This window comes from Heliangelus exortis, chromosome 3 (genome assembly GCF_036169615.1).
Source record: "Heliangelus exortis chromosome 3, bHelExo1.hap1, whole genome shotgun sequence".
NCBI classification, from domain to species: domain Eukaryota; kingdom Metazoa; phylum Chordata; class Aves; order Apodiformes; family Trochilidae; genus Heliangelus; species Heliangelus exortis.
In genome coordinates, this window is record NC_092424.1 from 110,932,058 (window position 1) to 110,957,201 (window position 25,144).

General features: G+C 44.0%; 1 protein-coding gene across 1 annotated transcript in view; it reads right to left on the reverse strand.

Moving 5' to 3' along the window:
- The window catches only part of PKHD1 (PKHD1 ciliary IPT domain containing fibrocystin/polyductin), a 265,495-nt gene that overhangs the window by 209,496 nt on the left and 30,855 nt on the right, over nucleotides 1–25,144 (reverse strand). Inside the window, exons 23-33 of the mRNA XM_071742174.1 lie at nucleotides 24,646–24,800; nucleotides 23,223–23,407; nucleotides 22,134–22,256; nucleotides 21,383–21,488; nucleotides 20,058–20,336; nucleotides 16,862–16,992; nucleotides 16,120–16,255; nucleotides 11,947–12,142; nucleotides 10,097–10,164; nucleotides 4,851–6,464; nucleotides 4,372–4,515 (exon numbers count right to left, since the gene is read on the reverse strand). Coding sequence (XP_071598275.1) covers nucleotides 4,372–4,515; nucleotides 4,851–6,464; nucleotides 10,097–10,164; nucleotides 11,947–12,142; nucleotides 16,120–16,255; nucleotides 16,862–16,992; nucleotides 20,058–20,336; nucleotides 21,383–21,488; nucleotides 22,134–22,256; nucleotides 23,223–23,407; nucleotides 24,646–24,800 — 3,137 coding nt within the window. The remainder of the gene's footprint in view (nucleotides 1–4,371; nucleotides 4,516–4,850; nucleotides 6,465–10,096; nucleotides 10,165–11,946; nucleotides 12,143–16,119; nucleotides 16,256–16,861; nucleotides 16,993–20,057; nucleotides 20,337–21,382; nucleotides 21,489–22,133; nucleotides 22,257–23,222; nucleotides 23,408–24,645; nucleotides 24,801–25,144) is intronic.

The window sequence follows — 25,144 nt, forward strand, 5'->3', positions numbered from 1 at the left end:
TACTTGTCTCAGTTAGGAGAAGCTCTTGGTCTTTCCTCCCTCTTCTTTTGACCATTCAACACAAATATCTCTCTGCATTATTGATCCATCATCTTTTGCCACAACAGTAACATAAAATACCAGCTGAAGATGACACCACACGTAGTATTTCCTAAAAGGATAATCTCTCCATTCTGGGACACAATTCCACTCCCTGCTAAATTGGTTACTGTTCAGAATGAAGTTTCTTTATGCTTTATCCTCTCTATAAAAATAAAACCTTCTAATCACATGTAATACAATCCCAGGAAGGCATTCATCCTGTTGTGGCTTCTATTTTAAGGTCAGACACAACGGCAGCCAAATCTCTGCATGCTGACAATGGGTTGGGGACCACCTGCCTCCCAACCCTGTCTTTGAAGGATGCTCTGGCTAAAACCAGGATCCTGGGATGCACAGCACAAGGCCTTTGGTTCTGGGTCACTGTCTAATCACAACTGCCAGACATGTGATGAGGCTAAAACCCTACAGGAGTTCCAAGGGCTGCTGGGGATTGATTGAACAAGTGCCCAAGGAGTCCCCCGTGCCAAACCACATATCCCCAGGTACCCACCACTCATAGAATGGGCTGCAGGGCATGACATGTGCTTAGCAAGGGGGGGAAAAGGCTTAAAAATTAAGAAATTAAAAGGAATAGGAAAAGAAAAAAACAGAGATGTTAAGGTCACCAAGCCCAAGCTCTGCAGATGAAGAATTGCTCCTTATGAGACATTCATTTCTCACAGCTGAGTTCCAGAAGTCCAAGAGGTGGCTTTGCAAGCATCTATTCTAGACCTCACTCTCAGAACATTCCTGCTGTGTAATCAATATGCATCATTTTTCCCTCCTTACTCCTTAATTTCATTTCCAAATTTGAAGGACAGAAAGGACCACTGGGATTCTTTGTTTTGGTCTCCCCAATAAACACCAGGTGCCCTCAGTTCTACTCAGGCTTCAGTTGCCACCGTCTTCACATCTCCTGAAATTACTTCTACAAATCCCCCCATTTCCCTGCCAGGAATCCCCCTGTAGCTCAGTTCATCTCCTTGGTACCCGGGCACTGCTGCAACCAAGACTCATTCCTCTCTCTCCTCTTGTCCCATATGAAAACCTCCACACCAAGCCACATCTCTCTTCCTTTCAAAACAGCTTCATTTAATTTCTAGCCTTTAATCTAAATCCTCTCCCTTATATTTTTAGCAATGTCATCTGGCTGACAATAGACCCAGGACTCACTAACAAAAATCCCAAGCCAAACCTCAAAACCTCTAACCCAAAGCTGCTATTCCCAGCACGTTGATGCAATCAGGCAAATCACACTCAGCTTTTTCCCCTTATGGATTTTCTTATCAGTTCATCTCCTGTTAAAGGTTCCTCCTTTACTCGAACCCTAATGTCAAATATACAACCTCAGATACTGACTTACTGCAAAATTTATAGATGGTACCTACCTTAATATCACCTAATAAGAATATTCAGTTGTCTTCTGACCTGCCCCAAACTTCCCACCACTGTCCCCATCTTTCACAGGAGCACAGTTCAATCCTACAGACATTAATCGTGTGGTCTGCAAATTTAACCTGAGCTGAATAGGATCCACAGCTGTATCTGCACACATCACCAGCACTGTGACATGAGTGAAATTAAAAAACAAGAGAAGGGGACAGGTCTCAGGATCAAAACTGTCATCTCTTTCCCAGACTTTTAAGGTTGGTTGGTTTAGGGTTTTTTTTTTGGTTTTGTTTTTTTCTTTGGAGGGAGTGTGGCATTAATTTATTTTTTTTTTTTTATTATTATTCCTAAGCTTGAAGGGTGAAACTCAACTTTTAGCTCTGTTCTGATTTGATTTTTTCTGCAACTTGCTAAAGAAATCAGTTCTCAGGAAAGAGCCCAGGCTTCTGATCTGGACCGAGCACGCTTCAGTACTCGATCTTCTCAATCCTTATCAATGATCAAACCAAAACCTTGCTGCAACCCCTCTCAACACCCAAGTGGGAAGACCCTTTGGGGCAGGTTTATGGATAGATCCTGCTGAGACTGCCTTAAAAAGCTGCCTGTTAAACGAGAAAGAAATCCCATTTCCTACCTGCCAAGCCTTGCCCTAGGGATTCGGTCACGAGTAAGCCAGAGGGACTGGTTGGGGATTCCTACGTGAACATCTCTAATCTTAAGCAGGCCAGACACAACATGACCCAGTGCTGGAACCCTGGGTGGTGAGTTGCCACCTGACATCCCACAGGGCCTGAGGGGAGGCATTTCTGCTTCAGTGCCTTCTGTAAGAGAAGAAATGCAGCTTGAACTCTTCACTTCTCATCACCCGGTCCGTGAGCAACGCCAGGAAATGTCAGACAAGCATCCAACCTGCCTGCTCCATCCAGCTTTTGCACCCCCAGGGGCACCACAGACCTCTCCTTCCCATCTCCTTCACGGCTCATGGTCCTGCATTCCCCCCCAAGGTCTCTTTGCCACCTCTCCCCCACGGAGGAGGCCGTGAAGGGAAGGTCTGAGCACTGGATACACAAGTGCCAAATGGCCAAACTTCCCCAGGCAAACAGCAGCACGCAAACCACGAGGTGAGAGCAGACTAACTGCACTTAATAAAGCCACTCATGCCCTAAGTAGTGGAGTGCAATCCCAGAAATATCAGGGGGAAGCCAGCTGGAAAGCATCTTGCTCTACATGCAGCCACCGGTGCCACGTGTAGATGTGCACAGGCTGAATCTGCCTAAGGGAGTACAAATAGCCTGGCAAATACAGATTTAAACACCCTGAAAAGGATTTTTTTTTCATGCAAAACCAACATTTTCCTGTAAATACTCCGTTGACAAACAAACATTTCTAGAATTCAACTGGTGAGGTTTGTAAGGCTGCAACACTGCAACATCCACGGCAGGGGAAGAGAGGGGTTCTCTTGGAACTGGCCTCAAAGCAATGCTGTCCCTGTGTCCCTTTGGTCCCTCTGGTTCCTGAGGCAAAGCATCCTTTCATCAGCCAGCAATCAGCATTCACTTGCTGACATCTAGTGTCAGCAACAAGCATCCTGGTCCTACCTGTAAGATGGTTTTCCCCAGGCTCACTCTGACACCTACTACACTCAGTGAATTCTGAACAAAGTTATTAATATTTTCACAGTTTGGATCAATTTTATTACATTTTATTCTGTTAGTTTTCCTTCAATAACCAAGACTTTCCTGGGTTTCACTCTGATTTTTTTTTCCAGCACTCCAGCACTGTGTCTTTTTTCTTTTTTGAAAAATAATAATAAATAGTTTTGTGAACTGTGCCTGGATCTTATTTAAAACAAAGTAAGTTGAGTCTTTATGATCTCTTGGTGTCTCCTTTTGAGTCTGGTGGTTGGGTTTCAAAGCTCTGTTTACTTTCCCCTCATATTTTATTTTGTATTCCTCATGGATCAGGAGAGGAATTACTTAAAATTACAGGAGCACATGTAGAATTTTGGAAAAATTATTTGGATTGCCCTTGTCCCAACTTTTGCTCAAAGAAGTGGTAAATTTCACATTAGAGTGAGTTTCAGGAACTAATCCTGTCAAATTCTGACTATTTGGGAGGATGGAGAATCTACACACCCTGTCAATTTACCCTACTGGCCACTCACTCCACATTTTTTCCAGATCCACAACAGATAAAAGGGAGGAAATATGCCTTGTCCCAGGAAATGCCCATTTTGAAGAGTTTCCTCCAAAACTGAGGCAGAGCTACTTCTCTCTTTGAGTGAGCTGCAGATCATGGTACAACATTCACTGCTGCTCCCCTCTAGTGGATGCTCTGGTTGTGGGATGCTCACATCTTCCTTTCAAGGCATTCAAATCCTCATCTCCAGCTTCCTAAAGGTGTGAACTGGCCAAAAGGCAACATCTTTTTACCCTCCCAGCCATCCATCCCTTTTCTCCCACCACTGAAATGGTTCCACGATGCAGGCAAAACCCCAAATGTACAGGGCCAGAAGAGAAAAAGCATTTAAGAGAACTCAGCTCACTCAGATGGTCATGATGGCCACGAGGGTTCTTGGTGCCCAACCCTACAGGTCTCCTGTCCATTTTATGTGAGACAGGACCTGCTGACATTGTGCACAACTCATACACACCCACAAAGCCTGTGTGGCCACCAATGCATGGTGCCACAAAAGCCACAAAAACTCCCCCTGATAGCAGCTGTCCTTGGACTGAGACCAAAAAAAGAGAAGTAAGTGCTCTGTTGGCCCCTGTCCTTTCCCTAGGAATGTTACTCTCTCTTCCCATGGTCTGAAATACATTGGGATCCCCCCCTTTGGGGCCAAGACAGATTTTTAGAGCATATTTTTAACACAATGCCAAGTTTTGGGTCTTAGCTGACCGTGTAAGCGTGGGGCAAGACACCTCAACTCAGTCGTTGTCACGTTGCCCAGCAATCCACACTTGGTGCCACAGACTGTGACCAAAGTCTTCCCTGGGGAAAATCCAGTTCCACGTAGGTAAAATGCTCCTCCATTCAAGCCACCTTGGAAAAAGACAGAAAAGGGGATTTAAGACAGAGTCCAAATGCCAGCTGTCAAAAGCATTTTTCAAATTCATAATTTTTGCTTTTGTGCCAAAAAAAAAAATCAACCCCAGTCATAGAATCCCAGACTGGTTTGGACTGGAAGGCACCTTAAAAATCAACCAAGCCATGGGCAGAGACACCTCCTACTAGATCAGGTTTCTCCAAGCCTTCAGCACTTCCAGGGATGAGGCAGCCACAGCTTCTCTGGGTAACCTGGGCCAGTGTCTCACCAGTCACCACAGTCCCTCCCATTTCACCCTCTGGAGAAGCTCCATCAAACCTTCCTGACTTACCCCAGTTGTTCTGCACAGCTCTCACTGTCAGCTGAGAGATGAACATCAGGTTGGAAGAAGCCCAACCCCTGGAGACATCCAATCCCAGCACATGGTACTGGCCCACAGGCAGCAGAGGAGCTGAGCACTGCAAAGTAGAGTGAGTGATGGTGACCTGACCACAAGAAAAATCACCAATAAATATGTAGATGGTGTCCATCTCCGTGATCTGTGATGCTGTCAGTGTTAAAAGGAGATCAGTAGCAACAAGAGAAAGAAGAGCTGGGGTAAACTCCTTGTGGTAACTTATTCTTCCAAGGTAATAGAAGATGCCATCTACTTTTAGACTCAAAGCCTTAGTCCCATTACCTGGAGGCACCGTGCACTGGATAGATCCACAGGTGACACTGAGAATGAGACAAGGCTGATAATCAATGAGGACAGAAGTCACTCTCTTTCCTTTCAGTGCTGAGCCTGCTAAGGTGAGCAGACCTCCCCCATTGGTACCGAAGTTCTGGGGGTAAAAGAGGTACACCTGAGGCAGGATGCTGAGAACACTGGATGCCTTTCTGAAGCAAGCTTGCCCACTTTTCTTGTTGGCCACAGAAATGTTGTGCTCCCCTGGGGCAATGCAGTCTGCCTGGCACTTGATGCTGGTCTCATTCCAAAAAGTTACCGTGCAGACAGCCTGGTTATTCACATGAACCACGGGGCTATCACCTGCCCATGCCAACCTCTGTCCTTTGATCGTCACCAAGGTGAATGTCCCTTTGGTCTCCCAAGTCACCAGATCTACAAGAGGGGTCCACTGCTCACGAAGGTGGAGTGTGCAGTCACCAAGACAGACACTGCTGATCCCATTGACAGTCACTGTGACATTAAGAGCCCAAAATGGCTCAGCCAACCACTGGTAAGGCAAAGGATGGGCTCCTGGAAGGACAACACAAATAACAGCATCCTTAGCAGAGTGCTGGATCTCACAGGAATAATTACTCTCCAGGCTGACCTGTACCAATCTCCTCCTGGATTTTAGAGCAATGCCAGATATAGTGAGTAACATCCCACCACAGATTGATCCTTGTGATGGGAATATGGAGGTTATCCGTGGAGTTATGGTAAGGGTCTGCAGTCTTGCTGTCAAACGAGCATATCCAACCTGCCTCTGAAGAACCTGGATGGGAAAAGTCCCAGGCTCCAGGCTGCTCAGTGGTAAAGAGCACTGATGAAACACTGCAGACCCATTGCCACGTTGAGCTTCAAGTTCACACTCAGTGTTCCCAAGCTTAGCCACAGATCCAGTGATGTTTATCCCCTGGATGCTCAAGAGCAGGCTGCTGTCTGTGATGTCTGTTCCAACAGCAGTGACCAGAGGAGTCAAAGCTCGTTGGTATTTAAAGGTGATGGTCCTTCTTGCAAAGAGAGATTGTTGAAGTGACCCACTGCTAATGAGTACGTTCACTCTGACAGAGACATCTTGCAGATCTTCATTAGACCAATTAGCAGCTGATGGGGTCAGGCACCATACTGTCTCCTCTGCCACGTGAGTAACCACACAGCTTTGTCTGTTCATTGTAACAGAAACCAGGGCAGGATCTTGGCTGAAGCCCACCCCAGAAATTGTGAGCAGTGTTCCACCTAGGAGTAAAAGAAAATAAAGAAGAAGAAGGGCTTTATATGCAGGAAAGGCATTAATGTCTGCCTGTGAACAATCACAAACCATGGTAAAGCTGGGAAGCATGGCAGACAGTCTTAGCCAGGCTGAAGCCAAGGAGAAATTAAGTCCCTTTTTTTTTGGAACAAGCAGCAGTTTTGTTTCAAGCTAATCCTGTGTGGGCAGGAGGCTGAGGTATCAGATAGCCAGGGACCTTTGTGGCAATAAACAACAGCAGAAAGCCACCACAGAACTAGAAGAAGCTGCCATGAGAGGAGCACATGAGGGTAAACCAAGGCTGAATTCTTCAAGGAATGGGACTGTCTGCAGAGGAAGGTGGGGAGATGGTAGAGATGCTTTAAGTCCTGCTACCTAGAGGGAAGCAGAATGCAGCATGACCCCTTTCAGACTAAAAACCATAACCACAGAGATTCCTCCATCCTACAGTTCTGCCTGGTTACCCAAGCAGGGTGCCAGGCATACCATGCACTGATGGTCACTTGTCCTCGAGGAGCTCCCTGACCAGGGAAGATGATACATTGATGGAAGCTTTGAGCTCCACACCCTCCCCTGCTTATGTGCACCCAGTTTGTACCATTTAAGATGAGGAAGAGGGGAAAGAGAGGAAAAGGGGAGAAAGGGGAGAAAAGGGGCCAAGGGGGCCAAGGGGGGCCAAGGGGGGCCAAGGGGGGCCAAGGGGGGCCAAGGGGGGCCAAGGGGGGCAAAGGGGGGCAAAGGGGGGCAAAGGGGGGCAAAGGGAGGCAAAGGGAGGCAAAGGGAGGCAAAGGGAGGCAAAGGGAGGCAAAGGGAGGCAAAGGGAGGCAAAGGGAGGCAAAGGGGGCAAAGGGGGCAAAGGGGGCAAAGGGGGCAAAGGGGGGAAGAGGGAGAGAAAAGGGAGAAAAGGGAGAAAAGGGAGAAAAGGGAGAAAAGGGAGAAAAGGGAGAAAAGGGAGAAAAGGGAGAAAAGGGAGAAAAGGGAGAAGAGGGAGAAGAGGGAGAAGAGGGAGAAGAGGGAGAAGAGGGAGGAAAGGGAGGAAAGGGAGGAAAGGGAGGAAAGGGAGGAAAAGGGAGGAAAAGGGAGGAAAAGGAAGGAAAAGGAGGAAAAGGAGGAAAGAGAGGAAAGAAAGAAAGAGGAAAGAAAGAGGAAAGAAAAAGGAAAGAAAAAGGAAAGAAAGAGGAAAGAAAGAGGAAAGAAAGAGGAAAGAAAGAGGAAAAAGATGAAAGAAAGAGGAAAAAGAGGAAACAAAGAGGAAAAAGGAGTTTCCCCTTCACTGTCAAAGGCAACCTGGAGGAAGGCAGCTGTCTGCTCTCCCCTGTGGGTGCCTGGATGTTTTTATTCCCTGGGTGTCCCCTTAACACCCCAGAAGAGACAGCACAGGGGGAAGAGAAACTCTTGGTGTGAACCAGGAGGATGATTCAAAAGCAGACCAGGTCTCAGCCTTTGCTTATAAACATCTCTCCTACATGTGGAAAGGCTGAAAGACTTGGGTCTGTTTAGTCTGGAGAAGAGAAGACAAAGAGGGGATCAACCAGTGCTTATAAATATCTAAAGGGCAGGTGTCAAGAGGATGGGGTGAGGTTATTTTCAGTCATGCCCAGAGACAGGACGAGAGACAATGGTCACAAACTGGAAGATAGGAAGTTCCATCTGAACATAAGGAATAATTTGCCTACTTTAAGGGTGAGGGAACAGGCTACCCAGAGAGGTTGTGAAGTCCCCTTTCCTGCAAATATTCCAAACCTGCCTGAACAGCCTGCTCTATGGGAACCTGCTTTAGCAGGAAGGCTGGACTTGGTGCTCTCCCTACCATTCTGTGGGATTGGAAAGGAAGAGTTAGACACCAAATGATGACCTCCAGCTGGAGCTGGCTGTGTGTCTTGTGGTGAAAGCTGGAAGGTTATTGTAGAGAAGCATCATCACACACTGCCCCACTTGTATGATCCTCCTAAAACATCCTTTTTCTGGGTCACTCTGGGCTATCTTTGGTCCAATCCATTGAGTTGCTTTAGGACATGACATTAGTCTGTCCCTCTCCAGCTTGACAGGAGCCTTGGGAGGCTCTGCTACCACCCTGGCCACTAAAAGAAGGTTTTGATTATCTGGAACCAGTAGGACTCCTGATACTTGGATCTACAGAACACTGAAAAACAGAGGTACCTGCATTGCCTCCCAGGGTGCTGGGAAAAAGGGCAGCACTGAAGAAGGAACAGTGTGGGTTTTAGGAAGGGATAATCATAGAAATGCAAACCCTTCACCATTCCCAGCCTAATCCTATGCTTCCAGCTGAAACTTTTAGTTTGCAGCACTGGCACTCCCAGTGCCTTACCTTGCTTCAGCCTCTTTATCCATTAAGCCCATGGCCTTCCTTTTCCCATGAGCTGGCTAAAAATATGAAGCTGCTTTGTAATGGGGCTCCTTTTGAGGGAGTTCAGATCCTTAATCCACATGGCCACACAAATGTTAGAGACATCAAAAGACTGAAGATAAGAGGGGGAAAGGGCTGGTGCTTTCTGCAGCAATGAGATTCTAAGGCAGTTTAAGCCATTCATAAAACTACAGCCAAAGAGTTAATCAGCTCATGTTTAAATTTCAATTTATCCTTAAATGTGAAAAGAAGGGTGCAATACATCATTTTTTTCTCCACTTTTATTATAGCTTAATCTTCAGAACTGGTAGCCTTTGCTATCCAGGCTCTCATCTTTCAAGGCTTGGGTATTTCACAAACTATTAAACTAATCACGTACCACAAAGCCTCTGAGTTTTTATATCTTTACATGTTTTGTGAGCCTGGGAGAGCAATCTGTGAAGGACCTGAGGTTGCATGACAGGAATTTCTCTCTCTTCTATTAAAGCATTTCTAAGGGCTTATGTAAAATTCACTATGGGGAATCCAACTCTTCCCCCATCCCCAGCCGAATGACAAAATAAATCAACCACCTCCAATCTGCTTTTTAAGATTTAAAGTAAAACTTTTCTTTTCAATTCACTGATGTTTTTCTCTGAAACACACTTAAATTATTTCCAGTGTTTAAAAGCTTGGAACGGGATTAATAAATATTTCACTTTTCATTAAAATTAACATTGAAAAAGGGTTGGTGGTTTTTTTGGTTGGTTGTTTTTTGGGCGGTTGTTTTTTTTTTTTTTTTTGTCTTTTCAACTTCACAAAAATTAACATCCCCTTTGGGATCACTTGAAATTATTGTTTGCTTCAAACCACAATTGTACCCTGCTTTCTACCTAACTTTCCCATGGAAAGCCTTGAAAGATGGAGGTGTCATGACTGAAAGAAACAGCACAGATGAGTCAGGTGTGGGTGTGCTTTGTTTTCCCAATGGGAACATGCAAGGATACATGAGCTAACACTTGGGGAAACCAAATTCAAAGCACAGGGGAGCCCTGAGCCAGCCAACTAGATTGAGGGGTGCTCACTACAACCCCATATTTCCAGCCTGCTGCTGCCTTTCAGACAATGCCTGCACAATAAAGGGTCTGAGATTTAAAACACCCCCCCTTAAACTGATGGGAAATGGGATGCCCTTTCCAGTCCTTCAGGAAAACTCTGCCCTTGATCCCTTTAGCCCCTATAAGTGGCTGCAGATGTATCAGTGCTGCTTACCCAGAAAGGAGCCACAACAGGGCTGTATGTTGAGGATCTCTGAGAGGTACTGGATTAATGGCTCCACCCTGCAAAAAAACAAGCAACAGAAAAAGGGATTTGGTTTATGTTTTGTTTTTTTATATATATATATTTTTCTCTCCTGCTGCAGTGCTATTCCAACTCCTTCTAGGCTGGAAGGCCAAACACCAGCCTGGCATCTCCCCTTTGTTTAATGTCACAGTGAGAACTCCACCCCACACCTTAATTTTTTCCATGCAATTAAAGACACATCTCTTGTGAGCACTTAAAAAGTGGCAAATTCTGGGCCAAATTTAGTCCATGAGGTGTAACTGAATTGCCCATCAAAGGAAGGAAGAATGGGGAAGGTGTTTTTGCCAAATGGATCCCACTGCAGCAATGCCCACAGACAGAATTACAGAACTCTCACAGTGTTAAAAGACCTCTAAGATCACCACGTTGATCTGTCAACATCCCCCCTCCAATAAAATATATGTATCAATACCTGTATGACCCACCAGAGCATGCCCTGAAGTGCCTCATCTACAGTTTTTTAATACCTCCAGGGATGGGGACTCCAGCACCTCCCTGGGCAGCCCATTCCAATGCCTGACTGCTCTCTCAGTAAAGAAATCCTTCCCCACATCTGGTCTAAACCCCTTCTGGTGCAGCTTCAGGCCATTTCCTCTGATTCTGTCATTTCTCACTTAAGAGAAGAGCTCAGCACCCAGCACCCTTTTTTCAGGGAGCTGTAGAGAGCAACAAGGTCTCCTCTCAGCCTCCTCTGAGACATCCCAACTGCTTCCCCTCCTTGCATCCTCCCACCAGACAGCAGAGGTGACTACATGAAAAGAAAACCCAGACCAAACCTCCAGAAGCCCATGGAGATCCCTACAGATGTAGCTCTGCTTCTCTCCCACCTACCTCTATTTTTCCTTCTTATCACCCTCCTCTCAGAAATACCCCCTGCCCTAAAAAGAAACATTTGAGAAGTAGATCTTATCCAGCCCACCAGAGACCAGAGTTTCCTCCTGGGATAACCCAGCTCCCTCCACTCTACCCCTGGAGACAAAGTGATGGAGCTGCTAACAAGCATCAGATGGGATGAACCCCTCTGTCATCCCACCCACATCAGCCTTTCACTTTCTGAGCATCATTAAAGTACCACAGTGTAGCTCAGGGTGGCTTCTGAGCTCTAAAATCAGCTCCCTTCTCCCCAGCACCACTGGATCAGGATCATTCCTAGCGTGGTGAGCAGGTCAGGAGCAAAACTGCACTGCCTGTGAATGCTTTGTTGCATTCTCACTTTCAGGTCAGTTTTCCCATATGTTTTAATTCATTTATGCTACAGTTTTTTAGGCATGAACTTGAAGTGTCACCTTAAAGGATAGAAACAGCATCATTTAAAAATTCTCCAAACAAAGCATTTTTTTTTCTTTTTTTTTTTACTTTTCAAACTAGCTTTTGTTTTTCTCATGAAAAGTGTTTCTCTTCTTCTCCTGTTTTCCTAAAGCAGGATTTATCTGCATTTGACCTGAATCTGAATACCTTTGATTGCCTGAATATGCATTTTTCATCAAATCCACTGTTTTTTTCTAAAAATATTTCTCTCCTGCCTCCTACTGATCCAAGGGGAGTTAATAGACTGGCATTAGCAGTTTGCTGACTTGGGTTCCACAGATCAATAAATGCCTTGATAATTATTCATAATTTTACACTACACTGCAGATTTCCCCATCAAGTACAGAATTTATGAAAACTCTCACTTTCATTTTCAGATTAACCCTAAGATACAAAGCAAGATGGAGAATGGAATTCATATCCTAAGGAAAGTTCCTGCATTCACACACCTCCTTGAAGTGACAGCAATGCCATTGATGGTGACAGAAACATTGTACCATCCTGCAGCCAAGGCTGGAAGGGTCACGTTAACACCAGAGTTGGTCTGTGCTTGGATCTGTGCCCATGAGTCCCCAATTTGGACCTTGATGTCTGATCCTTGGTAGCTGGCAAACTGGGATATCCCAATCCAAAGCTCCTGACCACCTGCAGAGAGGAGAATGGATCAAAAAATGTGAGTTTCTGGCAAGAATTATTTTAGTAGACGTAACCATTGCACAAGGAAGAGCAAGGAAGTCCCATCATGCCAGAACAGTTCCAGTCATGTCCATCAGCTCAGCACAAAAAAAATGAAGACCACAGTGGTTCACTACTCTACTCAAGCCCTTGGCCTCCCTGCAACATCCACCAGGTTTATTTTAGGAGATTAGCATTGTGAACTTGGCTATCAGAGAAAAGGTTGGGTTGGAAGGGACTATAAAGATCATCTGGTTTCAATCCCCCTACCATGGTCCTGGCCACCTCCCACCAGCCCAGGTTGCTCCAAGTCCCATCCAACCTGGATTCCCAACACTTCCAGGGAGGAGGCAGTCAAACCTTTGGCCAACCTGGGCCAGGGTCTCACCACCCTCACAGCAAAGAATTTCATGTCCCAGTTTTTAAACCATTCCCCCTAATCCAATCACTCCCTGTCCTCAAAAGTCCCTCCCCACGGGACTTGGGGACAAGGGACTTGGGGACTATTTCCTGTAGCCCCTAAGGGCTGGAAGATGGTCTGAGGTTTCCCTTGAGCTTTTTCTTCTGAAAAGAAGAAACTTGAGGCTGAACAACTCTCAGTCTGCCAACACAGCAGAAAAGCTCCAGCCCTCTGGTAATCTTCATGATCCTCTTCTGAACCATCCCTCCAACAGCTTCAGGTCCTTCCTATGTTCAGGACTACAGAACTGAACAATATGACCATCTACAGCCACTCTCAGTCTGCTGGTACAGAAGCCTCCCATAATTAAATGATCTATCTGAAATCAGATGCCTATAAATGATCCAAAGCATCCTATTTTCAGGAAACATAGTTTTGTCTCCCATTCAGGCTCTGCTGTGAAACAAATGATGTTGAGGTGACAGAAGATGATTTCCTTCCTTTGTGCAGACTCTAGTAATAGAAAAGAACAAGAGGAGTGGAGAATAGAATCCAGTAAGTTTTCATAAGAACTTCATAAATTCCTCCTGAAATAACTTTTAAAGGTAAGGAGGCATGATTTGGTCCAAATAAAGACATTTTCACTGACATAGTTATATCTGTGGCAAATGAAAAGAACCTTTATAGCACGATTTTTTTTTATTAAGGACATCATAAGGAGCTGTGGTGGATCCCACCAAGGAACAGAGTATTCCTCTTCCCTGTCTCTGCACAACACCCAAACAAAAAGCAGAGTTTTGTTTAGACCCTTTTCCTAAGCTTATCAAGCAAAATTCCTACAATCTCTTTGCCATCCCCTTGAGCTGGTGTCGTGGACCAGGCAGCCCCTCACTCCCCTTGTCCCATTTCAGGATGGAAAGGAGAAAACCCACCTAAAACCTTATGGGTCAAGACAAGGGCTAGGAGGGTTCCACTCACCAGTTACGGTCATGGGCAAAAGAGACTCAACTTGGGGAAAAAAATAGTTTTAAAAAAATAGTTTTTAAAAAAATAGTTTTAAATTCTCATTTAAATTCTCATTAATCAAATCAGAACAGGGCAAAGAGGAAACGCAAACCAGAACTTCAATACTTTTTCTCCATCCCTCCTTTCTTCCCAGGCCCAAATCACTTTGTTCTCAGGATCTCCACCTCCTCCCCCCAGCAGCACAGGGGAACAGGCAGTGGGGTTTACAGCCCCAACCTCACAGGTTGTTTTCTGCCTCTCCTTCCTCCTCAGGGAGAAGGATTCCTCACACTCTGCCCCCACCCCACTGTGGGGTCCCTCCCATGGGAAAAGTCCTTCAGGAACACCTCCAAGGTGAGGCACAGCTCCTCAGGAGCAAACTGCCCACAGGGACACGGACTGCTTAGGGGACAGTTCCCTCCATGGCTTCAGGGACACAGCATCTGCTCCATCATCCTCACCAGGATGCAGGGACACAGCATCTCTATAATCTCACAAGGATGCATGTCCAAGCATCTGCTCCATGATCCTCACCAGGCTCCAGGGCCACAACATCTCTGTGATCCTCACCAGGCTCCAGGTCCAAACATCTGCTCCATGAACCTCACCAGGCTCCAGGTCCAAACATCTGCTCCATGAACCTCACCAGGCTCCAGGTCCACATCTCTGTGATCCTCACTAGGATGCAGGTCCACAGCTGCTCCAGCTGTGCTCCTCCAGGGGTTGCAGGGGCAGCTGCCAGCTCACCATGGGATGCAAAGAAAACTCAGTTCAGGCATCTTCTCCTTCTCCTCCCACACTGACCCTGTATCTCTGCTCCAGTATTGCTCTCCTCTGGTGTTGTTCTCTCTTCTGGTGTCCTCTCTCTCTGTGTTGCTTTCTCTCTTCTCCCCTTCTCCTATTTACTGAGTTTTTCCCCTTCTTCAAAATGTTAATGTTCAGAGGAGCACATCCATTGTTCACTGATGGCTTGAGGTGAGGATGGACATTTTGGAGCCAGGAGAGCTATTCAGAAGGTACATGTAGAAGCCTCCCCTGGAGGCTCTTTCACTGCCACCAGAAACATCACTGAACATCTGGCCAGCCCAAAATGTTTCTCTTGTCAACAGAGTTGCTCCAGAACACCTGCTGAAGATCCTGTCCCAGAGCAGCTTCGTTTTTGCCCATTCCCCTCCTTCACTGAGCACCTGGCACTGTTATCCCAGACACGCAGGGAAACAGACGTGGATTCACAGAATAGTTTGGGTGGGAAGGGATCTTAAAGATCATCCAGCTCCAGCCCCCCCTGCCCTGTGTAGGGATATCACCACCTGCTTTACTCTCTCCTTTGGTCTTGATCAAAATTAATCTTTCTAGGTTGATGAATAGATCATCAGATCTATTCTAGAGATTCAGATATGAGTAGGAATTTTGGCTCCCAAGCAGAGACCAGGCTCACCTGGTTTTAGCATCACCTCCACAGCAGGCATGGTCACCATAACCACCCATCTCTGCAGCCCCAGCTTTGGAGATGTCTCTGCCTTCCATGAAGCAGGAGAGCCCGGATAAAGCTCCCCTCACCTAAGCAGATTTTGCAGTCAGAACTACATGAAACCACTTTCAATTCTACCTGAGTGAAGAGAACAAGTTTGAAAGCCTGAGAAGTTGAATATATTAATAGTGTGAACTCACTGGACTCTTGGTCAACTGTCAGCTTAATCCTGGATGCCTGGGAGGCATTGGTGTAATGTATTTATTCTTTTTATTATATAGGAGGAAAATTATATTAAAAAATGAAGTCGTGGAGGTTCGGAATAGGAGGTTGGACTTGGCCACACGATCATTCACAAGACACTATAAAATTAAGGAATTTTTTGCACCTGGGCTGCCTGGAGCTAGAGAAATCTCCCTTTGGTGCTATGATATCTGAACGATGTTCAAAAGATCAAGGATGGTTTCTCTTATTTTTGAATTCTGGAGTAATAGAAAAAGGCAAGGGCATTTGGGGAAGGGAATAGAAATGTTGGACATGCAGCAAGGAATGCATTTCACCACTGGCAGCCACCTAAATCCTTGAATCCCCAGTATATCCAGCCAGATTTCTGAGCTGGGAGGAGTTTTATTAAGGTGTGCCCTGGAGAGGCTGCAAAAAGAAAGGAGGGGGGGAAATCAGATTATGGAATCCTTGAAGAAATGGGATACTAGAAATCTGTTGTCTGGTTGCCACACAGAAATGGAGTGAAACTCTTATCATGGCTGAACCTGTTACCAGGAATGAATGAAGGCAGAGTTAGAGAAATGTGACACAAAAAGAGCACTGTACCACACCTGGCATCCTGTGGACATCATCCATACTGGCCTAGGACAAGCAACACATTATCTCATGTATGCTAGAGCAAAACCACCAGGATTCATCAGGACGAGCAGGAAGCACAAGAATACAAGTTCAAAGGAAACAATAATAAAAAAAAAAAATCTTTGGATCATCAGACTCCATAAACCTAAATTTCTACTGTACAATGACAACACTTGTCCAGACAATGCCAAATACACATCTTTTCACCTGCTATGCCACTTCTGTTTCTGCTCAGTGACACAACAGCTGGGTTCAAGGAAGGATCATAGTGGAACAGGTTGGTTACTGTTGTTGACAGGTATCCAGAAATTAGTGTCACATGGACAGCAGCATCTCCTGTCCCCTAGAAAAAGAAACAAAGAAAATGTCAGCTATAGGAATGCACCAGTAAAAAATATTACTCTTTATATTACTGCATAATTACGAAGTCAGGCACATGGCACTGATTATATCTGTATATACAGCAGAACCTACTTTAACATGTACAGTTAGGTTAACTTTAAAAGGACATCCTTGGAGAGTAGAAACCTTCAAATGACCCCAGACTATGCAGATTTTCATTTGCTATATTCACACTAGGAAATTAAACCATGGTAAATCATAGTCACAGTTATCCCTACATTGAAACTGTCAGCATCATCCTGGGTACAACTTAAAGTGTTGAGAGGAAGTTATGCTGGAGTTCAAAGCCCCAGTTTTATCCATGTGAGGCTTAGCTAATCAAATTGCAGGCTGGATATTTATTTTTTTTTTTTCTGTTCACTGGTTTTCATAAATCACCTCTCATTAATTAAGCTGGTCTGAACTGTAGGTGGAGTCCGTGGTAAATTGTCCCATAGGCAAAACTTGGGCTACTGTTTGCTCTTCCCCTTGTGTCTTCCCAGGCCAGAAAAACACAGAAAAAGCTGTAGGCTGTAGACTGTTCCCCCCAAAAAATGTGATTTCTTACCTGAGGAGGTACTTTACACTCAATTATTGTTGAATTTCTGTTATCTTCCAAAATTGGGCAAGGTTGAGATCCAAACAGCACCAGGTTTACCCCTTCCAGATTGGTCCCCCTGAGAGCAACATTCAGTCCTCCTACAAAGCCAATTATTCCATTACATTCAAGATGTATTACAATTATTTTTTTTTAATGCAAAGGATTCTTTCTTAATGGATGACTGTAAAAAGACAGTATTCACTCTCAGCTGATCTGATGATGATCTGCTTCCACCTTTCTGTTCCTGCCCTCCTCTCTTTCACCAGAGATTCTTCCAGCTGGTATGTGGCTATGTGATACAGGGTTTGTTCTTGGTTAATTTTTTAGTGACTTCTTACTTATTTAAGCCAGCAAAGTCTGCAATCTCACCTTTAGAAAGAACCCCAGCCCAAGGATGAAGCAAGGAAGGAAGGAAGAAGCACTAAGATTGGAAAATGAGCTTAACACAGCAGGTGCTTTCAAAGTTCAAATGCCTGCCAAGAACCCCACTTTCAAAAAAAAAAAAAAAAAAAACAAAAAAACAAACCAAAAACCAAAACTTTTAGCAGGAAACTTAGGTTAGAAAGGGGAGTTAGCAGGGCTTGGGATTTAGCAGAGTTAGGAGAAAAGTCATAGAGGTTGTGGGAAGCACTGAGCATCCACATCTTTGTTTTGTGGCAGCCAGAGCTGAGCCTCCTCAGTTAGATGCAGGATTACACCCAACACAGGTCAGGTTTGGCCCTGATCTTTCTGCAGTACCCACTTCCAGTGGCAATAGTTGAGTTTGAGTTGAATATTTTTTTTCCCCAGTGCCTAAAAGATACCAGTGCAATCCAGAGAGAAACAGGAAATAAAAATCAGGAGTGAAGGCTAATAGCAATTCTAACCTGAATTTACTTTCTTTTTCTACTGGAGTTCAGAGATGTAAAAAAAAAAAAAAAAAAAAATATGTTTTCCTTGAAACTTTTTTTAGAGCTATTTGCTCTAAATTTTTAGAGCCTTTTTTTTTTAAGAGCTATTTGCTCTGGTTATCAGTACTGTAGAGGTTCAGTGGCTGGACAGACAAAACACTCAGACAGCAACATTATAGCACAGTGTCTGTGTGTATTTCTGTGTGGCTGTATCCCAAACCAGCTGAGCTTTTATGATGCTTTTCATGTGTGATGTAAGTAAACTTCTATGATAAAGTTGTTCTATGTTGATGGCAGAGTCCCTTGTTCTCAAAGCACAGTTTTCTGCTAATTCTTTAAAGCAACAAAGAAGTCTAGAAGTTTAATCCTCTATATTTTGTCTGGCTGTCAGCAAAACCAGGCAAACAGCAATAAAATATGTTAATAGCAAGCTCTTTCCAGCTGCTGGAGCTTTGTAGTATCTTTAGAAAGCCATCCCACACTCAGAGTTAGGTCACTGGGAGCTCCCAGTACAGCACCACTGGGACCAGTGATACTTTGACAAGAGGGACCCAATAAACCAGCAAAGAACAGGATGCTTCCTGGCTTCCTCTCCTTTAACATTAATTTTGCAGAGCACAAAAGCAGCAAGAACAGAAAACTGAAGCCACTTGTCCTATGTGCTGGTTGTCAGATGAGGAGCCTCAGATTTAAGAGTACAAAATTCCATGTGTAAAGTTTTGATATCTGCACTTATATCCATATGCAATGAAATAGTGCATATGTGCCCTTCCCAACAAGATTGATGAGAGGTATTTTAAATGGAAGAAATTAAAAACACAGATGGAAGCTGTAATTCTTTCCAATTACAAATGTTCAAGGCATATGTAATGTCAGATGACATTATACTTGCTTTCTTTTTAATGAGTGACAGATCACTGTAATTGGGAGAACTGGATTGTCAGCAAAAGAAATGAGAAGCAAGGCCCAAGCACTAAAACTTGCCATTGTTGGCTTTTTTAATTTCAGTTTTAGTGGTTTGTTTTTTTTTTACTGAATTAAAGCAGTGACTCGGAACTTTGAGCTATAGTGACCCTTCCACTGGAGGAATAATAATATTTTAAAAATATATAAAAAGATAAAATAAAATAGGATAAAATAGGATAAAATAGGATAAAATAGGATAAAATAAAATAAAATAATAAAATAAAAAAATAAAATAAAATAAAATTTTTAAAGTTAAAAAAAAAAAAAAGGCTTAGAAAAATCTTTCTTGCTATACACTCCACCAAAACACAAAGAAAATAAGTGGTACCCAGGCCAGTACTCCTGCACTCAGGGAAGTTTTTTACCATGAATTCAAAGCACCTCAGTCCTAGGAGGTTTCCAGAGAAAAGCTGGATGGCTTTTACTGTCAGAGGTGACCTGGATCCTGTGGTTTCTGGGTGTATTCCTAGAATACACTTGAAAACAATGATGTGCTTAGACCATTGGTCCTTAACTGCACAACCCAGATGTCTCAAGAGTGTTCTCCACATTTCTGATTGGGCTGGGGAGACTCTTCCTTCTCCAAAAAAAAAAAACAAAAAAAGGGAGGGGGGTTTTACAGCCTTTGGTTTGGCTCAGCTGAAGCTGGCTAAACCCCTTGGTGGAAATTCTAGGTGAAGTTCTCTCATCTGTGTCACATACAGGGCAGATGGGAGTCATAATGGTCCTTTGATCCCAGAGTCCTGTGAAAAATATTCCAAGTTCTTGTCTCCAGGGATGGAATGTATCACCCTTTATTTCATTTTCTTTCAAGGGAAGGAGAGGCAATGGAATGGAAGGAGTTTCAGTTTAGTTTGAGCTTCTCTAGGTTTCTCATCTTTTTATTTAAACACAGATGAGATTTCTATTTCATCACCCGGAACAGGAACTCATATCCATGGGACTGGGAGGAACTGAAGTTTAGCAGCTTCACAGTTAAGTCAGATTAATTCAAATTCTCCAAAGCTATGTGTCAAACAGATACAGGAAGATGACCCGTGAGATGCTAATGGCCTTCTGGGGCCATCCCTTTCAAACAAAAGTAGTCAGAAAACTGATTTCCCCCACAAAGAACCAAGGCAAGTCTGTTGTTTTAAGAAACTTGACCTGTACTTTGGAGTATAAACCTGTCCAGCCATATTATTTATTTTTTTTTCTATCACATGAAGATCTTGGCAGTCAAAGTACAGAAGAACTGAAACACACCATAAAAACCATGAAGTAGAAAGCAGACAACCCCTCAAAAACCCTCTGGCATTCAGACCTACCAAATTCTGAAGCTGTAGGAGGTTTGATAGCTACCAGCTTTGGCTCAACCCTTAGGGAGATGCCTTCTCCTGTGCTGGCATTGAGTGCGAAGCCATAAGGTCTCACCAGCAGTGTCACCAGGTGGATTCCAGCTGGCAGCCTCTCCACCTGGCACACAACTTCTGTCCCAGTCACTGTCTTGATGTGGCAGGTTGTGTTGTTCACCTTGATCTGCAGGGCTGGTTTCTCCTCAGTGAAGCCAAATCCCCTAATAACTATAGTGGCCTGGGGCCCATCATCTGAAAGAACAGAATCAACAAGTTGACTCAGGAATTTAGGTGCAGTAAATGGTCAGGATTTATTTTCAAGCTACACCTACTACATGGTTTTTTACCATCTTCACCAGGACATCTTAAAAAGTACAATACTGATGATATTGCATTTTCCCCCATAAAGTATATTCTTTCCTGTCCCTGTCCATCTATTACTTCACAGAATGTCGGGTTTGGAAGGGACCTCAAGAGCTCATCCAGTCCAACCCCTCTGCTAGAGCAGGATCACCCAGGGCAGGACACACAGAACACATCCAGGGGAATTTTGAATGTCTTCAGAGAAGGAGACTCCACAACCCCCCCTGGGTAGCCTGGGCCAGGGCTCCCTCACCCTCACAGTGAAAAAGCTTTTCCTTATGTTTACACAGAACCTCCTGTGCTCCAACTTGCACCCATTACCCCTTGTCCCATCATTGGACATCACAGAGAAGATCCTGGCTGCATCCTCCTAACACTCACTCCTTACATATTTATGAACATTAATGAGCTCACCCCTCATTCTCCTCTCCCCCAAGCTGCAGAGCCCCAGCTCCCTCAGCCTTTCCTCAGCAGTTCCACTCCTTTAATCATCTTTGAGCCTCTGCACTGAGCTCTCTCAAGCAGTTTCTTGCCTGGAACTGAGAAGCCCAGACCTGGCACAATATTCCAGATGTGACCTCACCAGGGCAGAGTAGAGGAGGAGAACCTCTCTTGACCTACTTATTTTCATAAGTTTTTACTAAAAATAACTTAAACCAAGTGCCACCTTCTGCTTTGAGCACCAAGCTTGTCACTGTTTATTTCTCCTTTATGCCTCTGCCATGTTCTTTCTGATGCAAAAATGTGAAAAATGTGCCTATGCTGTGCATTTTCAGGCTGCAGCTCATCAGAAGTGTCCCATTAAAAAGCACAGTTTCCATAAAATAAGAAATTTCCAAAAGAATACACATGCACACAAGATCATCAGCAGCTGGCAGACTTTTTTTCACTGTATAGCATTTTTGCAATTTTCTTCAGACACAGAACCCCCTTACCTGATGCATACTCCACATCACTGACCAAGGGTGTCAATTCCTGGCTGAACTGGAAAGAGCATGACCCTGAACAGTTTGCCAGGATATCATTCACCATCACCACCACCTGGAGAGAGAAAAGATTACCTTAAAGTGGGGAAGGGAACAGGGATGTTCTCGAGATCCACATCTACCTGGTAGACCTGCAGAGTCTGATGCCAGGGATGGGGCAGCCACAGTTTCTCTGGACAACCTGGGCCAGTGACTTTCCACCTTCATTGAAAAGAATTTCTTCCTCATATCTCATTTATATCTCACTTCTTTCAGCTTTAAACCATCCCTTCTCATCCCATCCCTCCAAGCCCTTGCCAGAAGTCCCTCCCCAGCTTTCCTGGAGCCCCTTCAGGCACTGGAAGGTGCTCTAAGGTATCCCTGGAACTTTCTCTTCTCCAGTCTGAGCAACCCCAACTTTCTCAGAGATGCTCCAGCTTTCTGATCATCTTCGTGGCCCTTCTCTGGACTCACTCAAACAGTTCCATGTCACCATTTGGTTGAAAGGTCACCTCTGATGATCATTCTCCCCACCTGCAATAGCCCTTGGAGGAAAATCCTGCTGCACAAACCACTGGGAAGAAACCGACTGATTTATGGCAAAGCCAAGAACAGTAGATTTCTGAAAGGATTTAGAGGCAGAAAGTACCTGAATCCCTCTGACTCTCCTGGATCTACAAGCCCCAGGTGAATCAGCAGGAAGCATTCCAGCACTTCTTACCTGTGTTTTGTTATTGGAGGTAGCAAGCATGTCTCCAAATATTGGCCCAATAAACACCCCCCCATCATAAACCACACGACTAGAAACAGTTGGCTTCAGACCAGAGAGGTTTTCAGCTGAGACCTAGGGGGAAAAAATAAAATTTAAATTGTCCATCTCCATCCTGAGATTTTAAATGAAAATTATTCCCCCAGAATTCATAGAGAAATTTTACAAGGTGGCAAATCATAAATAGAAATCTCTTCTTAAGCTCCTTCCATGACTCCTATCTTCAGTTCTGAATCATTACCCAAGACTTCACAAAACTCCATGTTTCCATCCTCATCTGGCAGGCAAGAAAATAAATGAGGCAAAATGATTCAGAAGTCAGGGATCACTTGGAATTTTGCATGGAAAGAGCTTTGAACATCTTCCCCTCAAATCTGAAAATGCATGTCAAGTTTTTTCACCATCCAGGCCAATATTTTGAACATAAGAACTCACTGTTTTGTTGAAGACAATTTTACATTTTTGGAAGGTGGATATACAAAGAAATAATTTTTCTTTTGGGGGAAGGAAGCCTCTCAGTCTGAGTCCTTATTCAAAACAGACTTTTCTACTAAAAGTAAAACTTCAGTGATAAATCTTGGGATGGGAGAGTGTGAACTGAACCTTCATCTGAGACCTATGGGAACCTTCTTTGAACCCAATACAGAGTAGTCTGCAAGAAAAAACGTTTTTGTCCCAAGAATGATGCCACAAATCTGTAATGAGCTTCAGTTACTCTACTGGAATGTAAATGCAATTATAATAGCTTTCACTTGGGTATAGCATTCCTTTTATTCTGGAAAACTGCAATGAAGTGCAGAAATTACATTCCAGCCTCATCCTTTTGAAGCACAGACACTGAAGATGCAATTTCTCCTCCTGTAACAGCTATTGCTTTCTTTAATCATCTAATCTGGAATCTGCTTGAGCTGCTACTCCTAGAAGAAAACCACTTAGCTTAAATCCCACTGGTGTCTGCATGAAAACAAATGCTGGGAGAATTAATCAAAATTCACATTGAATGGTGTTCAAAGCAGGTGTTAGTAAGAGAAATTACTGTACATTGATAACATTGGGGAAGTCCCCAGTTTTTGTTTTCCAAGTCAGTGTCCAGATTCTTTCATAGCAAGAGTCTGAGTCTCTGGTCACAATGAAGTCACTGGTGTTGAAGTATGGGGCTGTGGAGTCATCTACGTTGTCTTGCAAAAGCTTGTGGAGGTGTTGGGAGGAGATGTGCACTGAAATATCTGCAAAAAGACATCAGAAAAGAAGTGGATATCCTCATGCCTAGGGCAGCACAACTACCTGCTGCTTAGGAAAAAAAGACTTCATTTTTAATGTGAGGCTGCTGTGGTTCAGACATCTGTAGGTGCCAAAAAGTAGCAGAGGAAAAATTACTGGGTCCCAAATACCAAAAGATCTGCACTGTTTAGTAGCTCAGAAAACTTAGAAACATCTCTCCATCAAAAATCTTTTCATTACATGAAGCCTGCATTGTGGAGATACATGAAATGTCAGTATGCAAGTTATGTTCCTTCAAAATAAAATAGTCAGAAACGTCCCAGATGAGAGGCACAGGGGGGATGTCAGCCTCTCAAGAAGATATTGTAGAGTTCAAGGCCAAATAAATGCAAATGATGTTTTGTTTCTTTTGACATAAATACCTGTAGCCATTCAAAGCTGCAGATACAGTAAATCTCTCTACACTGGTTCATAAGAAAGAGGAGAAAACACAAGACCTGGAAACAGGGCAAGAGGAGTGGGGCACATTTTTTAAATGTTATGTTCAAAGCAGGGCACTACTAAGACAAAAACCTTCAGCCATTCTAGGAAAATCTTAAATGACAACAAGAAGAAAAGGGTTATTTTACAAATAAGCTCATGCTACATCTTTCTTTTTTATTATTTGACTTCATAAGTCAGTCACCACTTCTTCAGTCTTTGCTCATATTATTAACCTGCTCGGTTTCATTTTGAGCTTCTTTAAGCCAAACACCAGAAAATCCAGCACATCTAGAAGATGACTAATTCAAGCCAGGCAATTCCATGCACAAAAGCTTTTGTGATATCTGAAAAATAATTTCTGGTAATCCTAGAAGATAATTAATTTGTTAATTTGTTAACCTCAGAAGTCCTGTCATACAAGAAGACCAGAAGCACATGTGCTGGAGAAACATCAGCAGCATGAAACCTGCAGATGTAAAAATGTCAATTCAGGATCTGATTCAAAGCCCTTTAACAATTATTTCATAGTGGTTGTATCCATTTTGGAACAACCCCACACATCTGGAAACACTGTCCTGCCTACAGCCCTTAACTCCTGGCTTGAAGGGCATCAAACACAAAGACCTAACAACTATCCCAGGAGGTTTAACTTACCAGCCTCTACCTTGAGTATTTCAAAGATACAATATTCAGTATTGTATCTTCTTTACTTGGCTTCCTGCAAAAGACAGCCAGGACCTCTACTTGCATTTTCTCTTACCTGATATCACCTTACTCGCCAAGTGGATTCGGAAGGTCCCTCCAATGGGTGGGGATGATTTTTGCAGCCTCTGAACGGTGAGGCTGACTCCCACATCCTCCGTGGAGACATAGAGGTATCCCATCTCCTCAGAGCCTTCCCCAAGCAAAGCACCTCTGGGGGACAGAGAAGGTCGACATGAAGCTTTAGCAGTCAAGACCCCCAACTCCTCACACCCCACGTCACCCACAAATCCTATTCTTGAACCTATCCCTTAACATTCTTGGCCCCAAGAAGAGGATGTTCAGGAACTGGATATTCCCAGCTTATACCTACATCATCTGGGCAATGCACACAACAGAAAACAATGGAAAAGCACTGTTGCTTTTTAATTATAATAGAAGAAACAGTTCATGAAGCACCAAGCACAACCTAGACCCAACCAAAGACTGGTGGTTTTAGAAATCCAACACAATGCAGCCTGGACAGCAGCTGCAATATAAAGGAAAAAAGCTTTCCT